At 53.4% G+C, this 13,820-nt stretch overlaps 5 protein-coding genes and 1 non-coding gene across 6 annotated transcripts; 2 read left to right on the forward strand and 4 right to left on the reverse strand.

Moving 5' to 3' along the window:
* Nucleotides 1–81: 81 nt before the first annotated feature.
* HFI1 (transcriptional coactivator hfi1/ADA1) lies at nt 82–2,171 on the reverse strand. Its single transcript, XM_018278675.2, has 3 exons — nt 1,736–2,171; nt 1,388–1,674; nt 82–1,318 (listed from the first exon to the last, which is right to left on the reverse strand). Exons 1-3 carry the CDS (start codon nt 1,959–1,961, stop codon nt 536–538), a joined length of 1,296 nt encoding a protein of 431 aa, XP_018126120.1. The 5' UTR covers nt 1,962–2,171; the 3' UTR covers nt 82–535.
* Nucleotides 2,172–2,276: 105 nt separating this feature from the next.
* SPC98 (Microtubule-nucleating Tub4p (gamma-tubulin) complex component) lies at nt 2,277–5,426 on the forward strand. Its single transcript, XM_018278676.2, has 2 exons — nt 2,277–2,601; nt 2,652–5,426. The coding sequence occupies exons 1-2, from the start codon at nt 2,424–2,426 to the stop codon at nt 5,198–5,200; spliced, it is 2,727 nt and encodes a 908-aa protein (XP_018126121.1). The 5' UTR covers nt 2,277–2,423; the 3' UTR covers nt 5,201–5,426.
* Nucleotides 5,319–7,601, reverse strand: AIP1 (WD40 repeat-like protein). Its single transcript, XM_018278677.2, has 2 exons — nt 7,277–7,601; nt 5,319–7,219 (listed from the first exon to the last, which is right to left on the reverse strand). Exons 1-2 carry the CDS (start codon nt 7,379–7,381, stop codon nt 5,507–5,509), a joined length of 1,818 nt encoding a protein of 605 aa, XP_018126127.1. The 5' UTR covers nt 7,382–7,601; the 3' UTR covers nt 5,319–5,506.
* Nucleotides 7,602–7,774: 173 nt separating this feature from the next.
* On the reverse strand, nt 7,775–7,871 carry VE01_09263 (the record flags this gene model as incomplete). The annotated part of the gene is made up of 1 exon: nt 7,775–7,871. It is a non-coding gene; the product is annotated as a tRNA-Leu (tRNA).
* Nucleotides 7,872–8,191: 320 nt separating this feature from the next.
* VE01_09264 (uncharacterized protein) lies at nt 8,192–9,311 on the forward strand (the record flags this gene model as incomplete). The annotated part of the gene is made up of 2 exons (XM_018278678.2): nt 8,192–8,450; nt 8,588–9,311. The coding sequence occupies 2 exons, from the start codon at nt 8,192–8,194 to the stop codon at nt 9,244–9,246; spliced, it is 918 nt and encodes a 305-aa protein (XP_018126118.1). The 3' UTR covers nt 9,247–9,311.
* Nucleotides 9,312–9,375: 64 nt separating this feature from the next.
* Nucleotides 9,376–13,361, reverse strand: CHS1 (Chitin synthase 1). The gene is made up of 4 exons (XM_018278679.2): nt 12,749–13,361; nt 12,237–12,457; nt 10,325–12,180; nt 9,376–10,273 (listed from the first exon to the last, which is right to left on the reverse strand). Exons 1-4 carry the CDS (start codon nt 12,765–12,767, stop codon nt 9,565–9,567), a joined length of 2,805 nt encoding a protein of 934 aa, XP_018126119.2. The 5' UTR covers nt 12,768–13,361; the 3' UTR covers nt 9,376–9,564.
* Between the last annotated feature and the right edge of the window lie 459 nt (nt 13,362–13,820).

The raw sequence follows: 13,820 nt of genomic DNA on the forward strand, positions 1-13,820 counted from the left end.
TAATGGACGAACAGACATGTCGACGCTATGCTAGGTGATGCTGTTCTCCCCCCAAAAAACCCCCAAACCCCAAACCCCAAACCCCAAACTCCAGTTCCGGCTCTAACTCCCATATTCCATGCCGCGAGGGTATACCATGCCTCCATTTGTGATGGTCTACATGCCCACGTGCATGAGTCCTATTCTATTGTACAAACACCCGGTAGAACGTAGAAGGTAATAACCCGGACGCCTGGCGTCGCAGCCTGAATCTGCCATAATGATGTTTTCCTAAACCTCCCCCATATAGCCACCCGTACTCTCCAGTCAGATAAAGACGGTGTAATGTGCAGGTTGTGTGTGGATCAGGCGGGTTTGTGGTACCAGCGCGGTGTGGGACACTGCAGATATATAATCGATGTAATCCGCGGCACGCTGCATCTGCGTCCTTAATAGGGGAGCGGATAGACGGGTAGCGACCTGTTGATACAAGCGCAAGAGGAGAGCGAGGGAATGTGTGTTGAACGTCCGATGACGTGACGAAGTGTCTCCTCACTCACGACCCGCTGGCGAGACATGAATCGAGTAGCGAATTGAGGTCAGCGCGATCGTCGGATCCAGCACCTTCCCAGCCCCAGCCGTTCAGTGCATCCTCCGCGTCGGCGTCCGCCATCTCGACATCTGCATCTGGGGCGGCTGCGCCAACCGCCCCCACCTTCTGGTCTCCCACTCCCTTCCCACTCTGCCATCCCTCCACCTCTCCCTCCTGGAACCCATACCTGATCATTTCCATAACAACTGGCATCTGGCCCACACCACAATCCCCCATCTCCAACGCAACCCTCAAATCCGCCATGCCCAATGCGCCTCTCTCGCTGGCGGCCTTCGCCTCCACCGGTAAGAGCCCACTCTTATCCCTCACCACCTCACCCCTCGCCCAGCGTTCCTCTTCACGTTCCAACGCCCTCTTATAGCGCCTTGTGCTCACCCAACCACCACCACCACTGCTGGGCCCATCAGCCCGCGTGCGCCCAAATACCGAGGACAAGAACTGCTTAACAAATGTCTCGGCCGCGACAGCCATGAATGGGCTTGCGTCCGCGGCGTGGCCGCCCACCAGCCCAGCTTCGAAACAGAGAGGGAGCATCCGGGCCTCGATGGTGGAGGCGTCGGGAAACTCACCGGATTCGGCGGCGAGGGGAGGGGCGAAGCGTTTGCGGATCTCCAGAGACCAATTTGTTTTGCTAAGGGAGGTTGAGGGGGTTGTAGGGGCAGAGGGGGTCGGTAGTGGGTGTCGCGATTTGGATAGGAGGGTCGTATAGGGGTCGGGGCCGTCCGACTGTGTGTTGTTAGAATTGTGATAGAGAGTAGGGGGGTTTTGAGGGGAATTTTTGGGAGAGGCGCATACTTCAAGTTTCAAATCCTTTAACCTCCTCCTGTCACGATTCGGGAGACTCATAACCTCAGCCTTCAGCCGCTGCTCGGCTGCGTCCCCAGTGATAGGCTTTGCGCCTGCGCCTGGCGTGGGTTTATCGTTTGCGCTGACCCAGGCTGCGACACCAAGGTCTGGCATTTCACGTGTGACGTTTCCATAGATGGCCGCTACAAGCTGGTTGTGTAGGTGCTCGGTGTCGGTGCCGGGGACTGTGAGGAACCAGTCAATCTTCGCTGAGAGCTCGGCTTGGTTATATTGCCCTGGGATTCATGTTAGTTCTTGTCTGGTTGTAATTATGCCGGGAACATATGGGCGACTTACCCATCACAAAGAGGCTGACAGCCTCTTTGTATGTGGCCCAATTCTCGCCCACGGCCGCTTTGAGCGCCGTATACAGCGGCTCCAGATCGATGCGCGGCGGCACATGGTTTGACTTTGAGATTTTTGGCGCGGAAGGAGGTACAATGCTTAAGCTCTTTGGAGGAAGAATTGGGGTAGTGGAGGTGAGCGATGGCCTGCTCAGGGCCGCTGGATCGATATCGGGCATGGCTGCGTGGTGAGGCGCCTGGGGGGCGCGCCCGGCGCGTGAAGCGCGTGTGTGGCCTGGAGCTGGGGAATTTGTGCGGTTATGGGCGCATTAGATTGGGCAAGGCTGGGGCTATCCAGCGAGGGTATTTAGAAGAGTTAATGGGTTGTTGTGTGGTCGTGGGTGATGGGATTGTTTCTTGCGATGTTGGTCCTGGGGGTGAGGCTCTGGGTGGAGGTCGTCTGATGTAAACCTGCGATGTCAGGCGCCAATGCGCCGTTCGCGTTGTCCGTCGCGTCTAACCGCGCTTGGTGCGGGACCATCTGAAGTGACAGGACTAAACAGACAGCACAACAGAGAGCATTCCTGAAAGTTCTCAGAACAACATTCAAAGAATTTACTTATTGTGAATATCAATTTGTCACTCCATAGATTCCGAGCGAAGTACGGCCTAATATTTTTGTTGACTGGGGAAATGCGAGGATGGCCCAGGAGGAGCGGGAAGCTCGCGTCCGCAGTGCGCTCTCTGGCCTAGTTCAGCAATTCATTCGGCGCCTACCTGGAGAAGACGACGACACATTTGATGAGAGGCAAGAGAATGCATATGAGCTTGGTTCCAGCATCCTCGAAAGCCGTACCGCGCCTGCCGTGGTCGCAGATTGTGAGCCGCTTGCGTCGCTGCATACCTGAACTCAACTAATGTGCTTCCAGTAAATCATGCGGGGGATCTCATAAAAAAGAAGCTGATTAAGAATAATCCTCCGGACAAGGCGCTGAAGTTTTCGAATTTATACTCCCGACTACTCATCCAGCCTGTACTGAATCAGAAATGGGCGATCCTATACCTGCTTTACCAGCTGGCGGACTCCGACGAGCCAGAGCCGCCACTATCAGACCAATCGAGACAGTTAAGCAGCGCGTTAAGAGAAGATCGAAGGCTGCTTGAGGGCGTGCGCGCTGGATCATCGTTACGCAATGGGCCGCGGAGAGAAGAGAAGGTGTACGATGAGGCCTTTGCGCCTCAAGGACTACGCAATCTCCCCGTACGAGATGGGAACCAGCGAGGCCCAAGGGAAGCAGAAGCGGCCGCCACAAAAAATATACCAGATCAGGGCAAATCACAACCCCCAAAGACCTTGATGCTGGCGGAGAACTATGTCGAGATCAGTCCGTCGGAGACAACTCTGTTACGAGACCTCCCGTTCACACTACAAGGGCTCACGTCAACGACTCTGGCTTTCCCGTCGACGTCAGTTCTCAAATTACCTAATTCCCTCCCGCCGCCTATAATATCTATACTACACACCCTTGCAGAACCGTCGCTGCTATACAGGGGCCTGACAGAATTCGTCGCGTCCACTGAGGGTGGGCTCCTCGGCCAAAGTCTCCGCGCAGCAGTCGCGGGAGAATTAAGGTCTTATCTGGGGCTAGTGGCGACGTTAGAGGGGCAAATAAGACGAGCTTTGTCGTCTCTAGACGAAAATGAGCCTAGAGGTGGAATCGGTAAAGCCGGAGTCACGTTAAAGAGATGCGTGGTCTGGACGCGTGAAGCCACCATGGGACTACGCCTTCTCAGTCTCATCGCAGAGGAGTCAAAGAACCGACGAGGTGGGCAACTGATATCGCTCATTCACGGATTTTCTTCTTCTCACGGAGACCCTTTGGTTGGGGCGTTTGCTGAGAGACTCCTGACGCATGTGACGCGTCCTTTCTACGATATGTTGCGGCAATGGATTTACGACGGTGAATTATCGGACCCGTACCATGAATTCTTTGTCTCCGAGCAGGATCCAAATGCTGTTAACACTGCAGAGGATGGGCGAAGCCGAGGCGGGGCAAGCAGTGTCTGGGAAGATAAATATAAGCTCGACGATGACATGATACCGAGCATCATAACGGAAGACTTTGCGCAAAAAGTGTTCCTGATTGGGAAATCGCTCAACTTCATCCGACATGGCTGTGGCGACTCTTTATGGGTCGAGGAATACTCAAAAGCCGCTTCGAAAGAGCTTCGATACGGCGACACGGAGACGCTGGAGACCTGGATTGACGAAGCTTATAAGACCACAATGGCTAGGCTGATTCACCTTATGGCAGACAAGTTCCAATTGTTCGAGCATCTCAAGGCACTGAAGAACTACATCCTTCTCGGCCAAGGCGACTTCATAGCCCTGCTGATGGAGTCATTATCGGCCAATCTGGATAGACCTGCCGGCGCCCAATACCGTCATACTTTGACAGCACAGCTCGAGCACGCAATCAGGGGTTCCAATGCACAGTATGATTCGCCAGAGGTACTGAGGAGGCTTGACGCAAGAATGCTTCAGTTATCACATGGAGACATTGGCTGGGACTGTTTCACACTCGAGTACAAGATCGATGCCCCAGTCGACGTAGTCGTCACCGAATGGGGCAACCGCCAATACCTCAAAGTCTTCAACTTCCTCTGGCGCATCAAGCGCGTTGAATTCGTCCTCTCCACCACCTGGCGCAAATGCATGACCGGCGCCCGCGGCGTCCTCCAAGGCGTCGACGCCAGCGTCGGCGAAACCTGGAAATCCACCCGCGGCGTCGTCGCAGAAATGATCCACTTCATCGGCCAACTCCAGTACTACATCCTCTTCGAAGTGATTGAGTCCTCCTGGGACGAGCTCCAAACCGCTATCCACAAAGAAGGCTGCACACTCGACGACATAATCCGCTCGCACACCGATTACCTCAACGCGATCACGCACAAGGGCCTCCTCGGCGCCAAGAAGCGCGGACACTCCGACGACGCACCGAGTACGTTCATGATGCAACTCGGCGACCTGCTGCGCATCATGCTTGCCTACCGCGACGCCGTAGACGGGCTGTATAGCTGGAACGTCGCAGAATTCACTCGCCGCCAGGAAGCGTCCATACGCGTGAACTCACGCATGGACATGTCCGACGACGAGGTCCTTCCCACCCCCGCCACAACACGGCGGGGACCAAAACACCTCGCCCACGACAGTCTGAGCAGCACACCTGTCCCCGGCGCGATCCCGGGACTCCGCAGTGCAGGCGGTGAGGATGAGTTGTTGCCTACGCTGCAGGAGCGGTTGAAGGCGCTGGGAGGGCAGTTTAGGGCGAAGCTAAGTGCGTTGTTGGGGGATCTGGCGTATCAGCCTGATGTGGATATGCGGTTCTTGGGGGTTGTGATGAATTTCAATGATTTCTACCAGCCTGTAAGGAGGAGGACGGGGACGAAGGTGCCGCCGAAGGAAAAGGCGAGGTGAATGGAGTAGGGGTGGGGGTCGAAAAGGGTTCTTTGTAGATCAGGATGGTTTTACTGGGAGCAGGCGACTTGGACGAGGGTTTGGGATTCGGGATGGGAGGAGTTGTTGATAAAGAGGTGGGCGTTGGAGGTTACTGTAAGAAAATACGATACCCACGACACAAATCGGGCGTTAGATATTCTACTAGATGCAAAGAATATCAGAAACGATCAATGCAAAAACACGAACTAGCTTCCCAATGCTGCGCTTCATATACCCCTATTCACCCCACTCATTTACACCAAAGCCCCATTTTCACCTGCCTATCTACGCCAACCCCTCAACCTTCCACAACTTCACCGCCGCATCCCCACCCACACTAGCAACCTTCCCCTCCCCCGCCCACACCACCCCATTCACACCATCCTTATGCGCATTCGCGGCCTTAACCCTCTTCCCCGGCTGCGCCAAACTCCAAACATGTACATTAGTATCCAACCCCCCACTAACAGCATGCGTCCCCGCCGCATTCCACGCAATACTCTGGATGCGCGCCGTGTGCGCCGACCAGCGATCCGTAGCCACCTCCCACGACCCCGTATCGTAGACGACGATCTTACCCGACGAGTTACCCGCTGCGAGCAGCGCGCCGGAGGGCGAGAAGGAGAGCGCTGTTACTTTTGCGGTGGATTTTGAGAGAACGGTTGAGGGGGTCAGGGTGCCGGAGCTGGAGACGGTGAAGATGTGGACGCTATTCGCGTCGTCGCTTAGGGCGAGGAGATCCTTGGAGGCTGCGATGGCGGTGGGTGTGAAATCCTTGGTTGCGTGCTGGTGGACGAGCTTGTCCTTGGAGAAAACGTCGACGCCGGTCGTGGTGGCGATGTAGACGCGGCCGGAGGCGGAGGCGATGCCGTTTGGCTGGGCATCGAGCTTTGTGCTCTCGCCCACGAAAGTCTGGGTTGGCTCGTCCACGATGCGGAGGTTGTCGTCCCATCCGATGGTGTAAGTTCGGTCGGGTGTGTTCGTGAAGCCGGTTACCTGGTTGGTGTGTGTTTGGCCGCGGACTGCGAGACCTTTGCCGGAGGCGATATCCCATGTGCATACACGGCCTTCGAAGCTGCCCGTCCAAAGGGTCTTGTCGCTAACACCGATGGCTGTGACACTGCGGTTGTGACCTTGCACAACCTTGAGCGGCTTTTCGGAGCCTTCGGTGAGGTAACTGAGGTCACCGTTGAGGTTAATGCTGATGATTAACCCATCACTTCGTCCAGCGGGCCACACAACACCAACTTGGTGGTCTGGGATGCTAACGTTGCCCTCCCCACCAAAGCGCCATGTTTGCACGTTCTTGCCAGACTCGACATCCCAGACCTTGACGGTTTGATCTGCGCTGCACGTAACAAGCTTTTTTGAGTCCTTGGACCACGAGACGCCGAAGATAGAACCCTTGTGCTCGCCCTCGCCTATCTGCTTGGTCGCCTCTCCTGTCTTGCCATCATAAAGTTGTATTCTCCTATCGGCGCCGACAGAGACCAGAGTGCTTCCATCCGGTGAGAATGCAACACCATAGACGTATCCCTTATGCAGCGCTCCGACCTTCGAATTGAATTTGAACGGTGCTCCATGCAAGAAGACCATGCTCATATCGTCACTCGCAGTAGCCGCTCGGAGAGGTCGTTGCTGCCTAATCGAAACGCTGTTAATGATTGACGAATGTCCGCTGATTTCCCCCACAGAGTTTCCGCTATCTGCCGTAACACAGTGACCGAAGCGCTCGCGTCCATCTCCAACTGCTATTATGCGCTGCGAGTCGCCGTCCCACGCAATATCGTTGATGCGCCCAGATATGATCGGGTATTCGCCCTTCGTGTTGACCGCCTCCACCGCATCCCATACACGCACCAACCCCGAGGCATCACCACTGGCGACGTAGTATCCGCTGGGTGAGAAGCGCGCAACGGTCGTCTGGGCGGTATGGCCGGTGTACTGCTTGCTGACCTCGGGGTTGTCGATGCTCCTGAGGAAGATTGATTTCCCAGACTAGTATACGTCAGATACGGGCGATTGTAGGCATTATATGAGGGTGGTAGAACTAACAGCATAAGCTATGCGCTCGCCTTTTGGGCAGGAAGACAGCTGTGTGGGCTGGCCGCGGGTTGTAGCTGGCGAGGCAGCTAGTACGGACTCGAGAGTAATAGACATGGCTGATTGTAGTCGCAACGCTGCAGATAATAGAATCCAAGAATGAGCGCAAAAAGTGAAAATGAAAATGGGGGTTTAGGCGCCAGAAAAGGGAGCTCTGAAACTGATACTGTTGATGTCGCGAGCTTACTTGTTGATGATGACGAGGACCCCAGTGGGAGTGGTCAGTGGTGGGGCAGGTCAATTCGTACCCCTCTTCCCCTCTTTCCTGCAAAAGCGACCCTACATACAGATACAACACAACACAGTCATACAACAAAGATTCCCAAGGAAAGAGCTCTCGACTATAAACCCTTCCAGAGCAAAAAAGAGCGAATAGCAAAAGATAAAACCCAAAATATATCAAAATAGCAAAACACTATAAAGACAACCCAAACATGAAAAAAGATTTAGTTGCTCACAGTGAGGTTCGAACTCACGCATCTTTCGATAATGGTGTTTCAGAAGAATTTCTTAAAACCATCGCCTTAGACCACTCGGCCATATGAGCTGTGTGATAAGGAAGAGCTCGCTAAGCAGATCTAACACCCAACGAAGGAAGGAGCGATCGGGTTCCCGGTACGTATCTTCTTATACGACGGCATTTTGACCCCGCTGTTATTGTTGATAGAGCATCATTATCTCTCAGTCGTTCACTAACTTACCCCACCTTCATGAACATCTTGGCAGTATCAATATACAGAATATACACCTTCATTATACTCACAACTGGTAGGAGTCGTATACACTTCCCCGAGCCCATATTCAAGTTTCTATACTCACAAATCTACAGCATAAACTCCACCTGCCAACCCCTACCCCACCATTATCATGTCCTCCTCCGCTCCAAGCCTCACGCCCGCCCAAATCGAAGCCTTCAACCGCGATGGCTACCTCATCATCCCCAACGCCCTCGACTCCCAAACCGTAGCCTCTCTCCTCACCGAGACGCACAGTCTCCTCGAGAACTTCTCCATCGAGGACCACCCCATGACCCGTTTCTCGACGGGAGAGGGCGAAGGCGTGGAGCACGTGGGCGACGACTATTTCCTAGAGAGCGGGGATAAGATCCGTTTCTTCTTCGAAGAGGGTGAGTTTTGATTCTCCCAGTCCTTCCGCATTACCCAACCACACATTCCCCCATGTGCCACCCCGTCTCTTGTCACTCCCCCACGGCTCCCTCCTTTCCGGTGAGCAAAAAGAGGGGCTTGTCATCTAACCTCCCAGACGCATTCGACACCTCCGGAAAACTCCAATACCCCAAACACCGCGCGATCAACAAAATCGGGCACTCCCTCCACACCCTCTCTCCCCCCTTCGCCTCGCTCCTCACACCCACCACTTCCCCCGCCCCCTCCACCATCGCGCGCTCCCTCGGCCTCTCGTCCCCGCAAGTCCTGCAATCAATGGTGATCTGCAAGCAGCCCGAGATCGGTGCCGCGGTCCCCCCTCACCAAGACAGCACGTTCTTATACACCTCTCCCCCCTCCGCACTGGGTTTCTGGTACGCTCTCGAAGACGCGACGAAGGAGAATGGGTGTCTCTCCTTCCTACCCGGGAGCCACAAGTGGGCAGCTATTGGGAAGAGGTTTGTGCGAAAAGCGGACGGGAGTGGGACGGAGTTTGTGACCAATGATGGCCCCCAGTTCCCCGCGGGGCAGGGAGGGGGTGAGGCGGGAAAGGAGGAGGAGGGGGGGGAGTATGTTATGGGCGAAGTGAAGGCAGGGTCGCTGGTGCTGATTCATGGGAATCTATTGCATAAGAGTGAGAGGAATACGAGTGGGAAGGGGAGGATTATATATACATTCCATGCGATTGAGGGGGATGCGGCGTATGATGAGAGGAATTGGTTGCAGCCTCCTGCTGGGGGGTTTACGAAGATTTAAAAAGGGGGGGGGCATATGGATGGCGTGGTGGTGTACATAGAAGAGAGATTATGAAGCACAATTTTAAACGGAGTGATCAGTGTACAGACGAATCGTTATGTTGAATTTCAGAGCCCTACTCTATCTTGGTATCGGACAACAAATAATCATTACACATGCAACACCCACCCTCCACTCCCTCCCTCCATCCCCACTCCACGTTATCAACTACAAAAAAAACGAAAAAAGAACCGCTCAAGATCGTTATGTATATGCAATACACAAAATACACAATATAAACACACACAACCCACCCCCATCATCGAACTCGTCGCCAACTTATACTCCCCTAAACATCCTCACAACCAGGAACCACATCGCGCCCAAGAATCTGAACGCCGACAGCCCCGCCACCGACCACAGCACAACAGCCATATACGTATTCGCCTTCGAGTTATCCGCCGTCGCACCATCAAGCGTCAAATTACTCTCACCCCCTGTACTCAACACCACCGCCACAAGCGCAATATTACAACCCATCCAGATCAGCACAACACTCGAACGGAACCCCTTATAATAATCCTCCTGCTTCTCGCTCGCGGAAAACACGCGCTTCTCCGGCGGTGCCTTGGAGGCAAACACGTTCACCTCGCTGAGGTACTGCTGGTTGAGATCGGCGTCGTCGGTGGGGATAGTCACGTCGACCTTACCGTCCGCCTTGACCTTTGCGGAGGGCAGTTTCTCGGCTTTGTCGTCACCTTTGGTTCCCCAGGTGATGTCGTGGGTGTTGCAGAAGGCGTAGACGTTGAGGATGTTGATGTAGGTTGGGGTGAGGGCGAGGTATTGGAGGAAGGAGGTGAACATGTGCCAGGGGTCGAAGAAGAGGAAGGACACGACGAACCAGAGGATGTAGGTCGAGACGAGGGAGACGATTAGGGTGAAGAAGATTTGGTTCTTGAAGAGCTCGCTGACGGAGAAGGTGGTGTTGAGGTCGAGCTCGTGTTGGATCGATTTTACGGTGATGAAGACGGAGGCGAACATGAGGTATCTGTTAAGGGGGTTAGTTGGTGCGTGGATGGGAGAGTGGGGAGGTACTTACGCCATGATGAAGACCCAGAAAATAACCATAGTCATGTAGAAGACACCCGAACCCTGAGGCCTATTACCCAAAGCCAGCACGAAACAGGATAGTAGAGTAGCGGCGTAGAGCCATTGGAAGACGTCGGCGAGAATCCTGCCAACATTTCCCAGCAGATTTTGGGAACCAAGAGATGTAGTCAAGATGCGGAAAACCAAGTAGAAATTTCCAATGGCGAACCAAGCGAAGATCATGTTGATAGTCTGGTAGAAGAACTCGATCAAGAATGCGATCTGCCTGAAGAAGCTGTGGTCGCTTCTGAACAGCTGGTAGAAATGCGTGATGGCGTAGATGGCCGCGAAGAAGGAACCGTTAAGCCATCTACGTCTTTGCAGAATCAACTCGGCCATGGTGTCTGGGACATCGGTCTCGCCGGTAGCAGACTTGACGTATTGTAGAACCCAATGGCACTTCCTCTTCGAGACCAGCTCGAAACACAGAATACGATCCTCGGCAAGGTACATATTGGCCGTGAAAATACCGGCGTTGGCACCGTGCATCTTCTCTCCAGCGAAGTACTTCTCGAGTGGTCCTTGGCCGAGCTTATCGTTTTGCAGCGCAACATATCTGTATGCCGAGAAGGCACCGGGGAGCACGGAAATGAAACCAAACGCTGATTCCAAAGGCTTATCCAGAATATTACTCATCTTGTACTCGAAGTTTTGAGTCGCAACCAGTGGGTTCATGAGGTTCTTGCCTCCAGGTCCCAACATAGCCTTAATCTCACCACAAGCTCCAGCGCAATTTGGCTCAAGATCGAAGGCCTTCCACAGCTGGTAAATGGAGTCTTTACCAGGTCTGGTACCCGCATCGATAAGAACACAAATGTTGGGGTCCAAAACTCTTCCGAATGCCTGGAAGAACCATCTGTGGGAGTTGATCTTCTTCTGATTCTTCTCCTTCAGACAGAAAAGGATCTGGACTGGCTGTTGCTTGTGTCTCAGCGTCACAACATCTCCCTTGACTGAGATACCGGTCTGAGTGGTATACTCGTAAATATGCGCCGTGACATCCTTTCCGTTGACTTGCTGCTTGGCGATTCCGTCCTGGTAGACTCCCATTCCAGAGAGCACGGCCTTCGTTCTCGGGTTGATTTTCGAACGACCATCGCTAACAATGCAGACGACAATCTTCTTCCACGCATCAGGACCCCATGTCTTGCTATCCTTGCGCGAGCACATATATTCGATGTTCTTGAACACACCGCTCATGGTTCGTCCGAAAAGCACATCATCTTCGTTGTACATGGTGACCACAATGAAGAGTTCCGTGTGTCTAGGCTTTGCGAAGAGCTTCTGGCGCAGAGTGAATCTGTCCTCGAAGAATTCTGCCGGGTCACAGGTCGCTGCGGTATAACGCATATGGGTGAACTCATCACGCTCAGGTGGTGGCGCATGGGGCACCTTGTTCAGGAGAATCGGTGGAATTGGGCAATCGAGGACGAGATTTCCCTCGAAGAGCTGTACTTCCTTCACGGTCTTCCATCGCTTGATCGGCTGTGGTGGGGGTTGTGGAGTGTGGTTACCATCGTATCCAGGAGCGGCATGAGGGTCTTGCCCGTAGGCTTCACTCCCTCCTCCTCCTCCGAGGATCGGTCTGTTGTCATCCTGATCGTTGAAGTAGCCGTCGTCATGGGGGTAGTCGGCGAGAGCGTGGCCATCATGTGGGGAAGGCTCGTAAGGCTGTTGATAGTATGCATCATGGTGATCTTCTGGGTTGAGCGCATAGTCGTGCTGATAATTCCTGTCCTCTAAGGGATGACGCTGGTCGTAATGCTCGTTGTGTCCGAATGAGTTGTCAATGTTTTCAACGGAGTACTGCGACAGAGTGTTATTAAGACCGTTCTCCCAAGCCTTGTTCTCAAAAAACTTACTGTTGGCTGCGACGCAAGTCTGTCACTTGGTGTCCGTCTTCCACCAGGTCCAGGACCCATTGGGATATCTAGTCTCCCCGGTCCTGGTGACTGCTGTCTTCCACCGTATGGATCATCGTCGAGGTGATACCCTTGGTTGCCTTGGTTGGGACCCGGCGAGTTCATGCGGTTATTTCGAGGATCCATTTCGTAATTGTCGTTGCGGCCCTGGCCTTGCGGACCTATTACTCGAAGTATTAGAGATTATGTCTTCCACTATCTGTCAAAGTCGAGCAATTTGTGAAATTCCAATTGATCGCAAGAGTAAGCACAAGCTGAAGTTGTCGCAAGAAGGAACTGTCTGTCACAAGAGACTCGGCCGAGCGCGTCTCAAGTCCAAGTCAAGTCGGCTTTGTTTGCCTTATCCTCGTACAACTTCAAGCAGCGCACAAGATCTCGGTCAAAGGGCTTCGTAAAATTCGTGTATGGGGAATGAAAAGAAGGGATGAAGCTTCAGGAAATATGAGACGTACCTAAACGATTATACGCCATGGGTAAAGAGTGTCAGCTTCTGTAGAGTGCAGGGTTGAGCACGTCGCAAGTCGTAATACTCCACGGCTTGGCTTGCTTGGTTGGGCTTGTGAAGGAACAGCGCGTGGTGGTGTTGATTGTCCTCTGGAGCCCCTGCTAATCTTCCTTCCTCCAGTGTCACCGGGTGAAGATCGTCCCTGGGGAATATGAAGCCTGTGTAGGCGGAGGAGGAGGTTTAAGAGCGCTCAAACGGGCGATAGCCGTAATTTTGAGGTTTCAAGTTGATGTTTTGGGGGGAGCTGCCGAGGAGGGGATAGACTGATACTTAGCCAAGCAAGTGTCAAGTACTATAAAAGTCGCGGGCGTTTCAGACGATGCTAGGCTCTTTGGGGTAGTCAACGAGCGCGATTCAGAGATGTATGTACAATTAAGTGTTGTTTTTTTCAGCTTTAAAGAAAGGTAAAGAGCGAGAGAAAAATGACAAGGCTGTTGCTATTCACAGATGTTGGTTGGTCTTGTTGAGCGGCAGCAGTACCGGTGAGAGAGCGGCTTGAGTTGGACGCGGCCCTGTGTTCGTTTCAAAACAAACATTTTCAGTACCATATTCAGGGGTCCTTTCCCCAGCGACCCATACATTAATTACTATGGTACTCTACTACCGTACGACGACGAACCCACGATGTATCCACAAATAGACACATAGCGTCGTTGTGCCTCTTTTACTCAGCCACACATCCCCAACGAACGAAAGTGCCAATAACTGCCAATAGTACTAACATTACTAACATTGCTAACAGACACCCGCTAGTATACGAATTTCAGCCACTGAGAGGCTTGAGATCGCCTACAACTTGCCCCTATGTGGTTCTATACGAGCCATCCCAACCATTGATGGCCATCACTCTACCTCAGGAGCGTGCACACTGAACGACTGGTGGCCACTAGGCTCGACGATAGGCTCGACGATACGAGCACATGAAATAAACCAGTTATTAAAGTATATCGTGGGTTCACCACAGCAGGAGGCGCAGGACTTGATTAAGGCAAGACTTTCAGTTGTGGCGGTGCACTGCC

Source organism: Pseudogymnoascus verrucosus (assembly GCF_001662655.1).
Source record: "Pseudogymnoascus verrucosus strain UAMH 10579 unplaced genomic scaffold scaffold_63, whole genome shotgun sequence".
Lineage (NCBI taxonomy): Eukaryota > Fungi > Ascomycota > Leotiomycetes > Thelebolales > Thelebolaceae > Pseudogymnoascus > Pseudogymnoascus verrucosus.

Excerpts from the sequence above, each read along its gene's own strand:
- CHS1 (XM_018278679.2), bottom strand. Across the intron at positions 12,181-12,236 it reads GACTTGCGTCGCAGCCAACA|TACTCCGTTGAAAACATTGA; the intron begins GTAAGTTTTTTG and ends ACTCTGTCGCAG. Across the intron at positions 10,274-10,324 it reads TTCTGGGTCTTCATCATGGC|ATACCTCATGTTCGCCTCCG; the intron begins GTAAGTACCTCC and ends CCCCCTTAACAG.
- SPC98 (XM_018278676.2), top strand. The coding sequence starts at position 2,424 with ATGGCCCAGGAGGAGCGGGAAGCTCGCGTCCGCAGTGCGCTCTCTGGC. Across the intron at positions 2,602-2,651 it reads GCCTGCCGTGGTCGCAGATT|TAAATCATGCGGGGGATCTC; the intron begins GTGAGCCGCTTG and ends ATGTGCTTCCAG.
- AIP1 (XM_018278677.2), bottom strand. The coding sequence starts at position 7,381 with ATGTCTATTACTCTCGAGTCCGTACTAGCTGCCTCGCCAGCTACAACC. Across the intron at positions 7,220-7,276 it reads GCGAGCGCATAGCTTATGCT|TCTGGGAAATCAATCTTCCT; the intron begins GTTAGTTCTACC and ends GACGTATACTAG.
- HFI1 (XM_018278675.2), bottom strand. The coding sequence starts at position 1,961 with ATGCCCGATATCGATCCAGCGGCCCTGAGCAGGCCATCGCTCACCTCC. Across the intron at positions 1,675-1,735 it reads TGTCAGCCTCTTTGTGATGG|GGCAATATAACCAAGCCGAG; the intron begins GTAAGTCGCCCA and ends CATGAATCCCAG. Across the intron at positions 1,319-1,387 it reads TAAAGGATTTGAAACTTGAA|TCGGACGGCCCCGACCCCTA; the intron begins GTATGCGCCTCT and ends AACAACACACAG.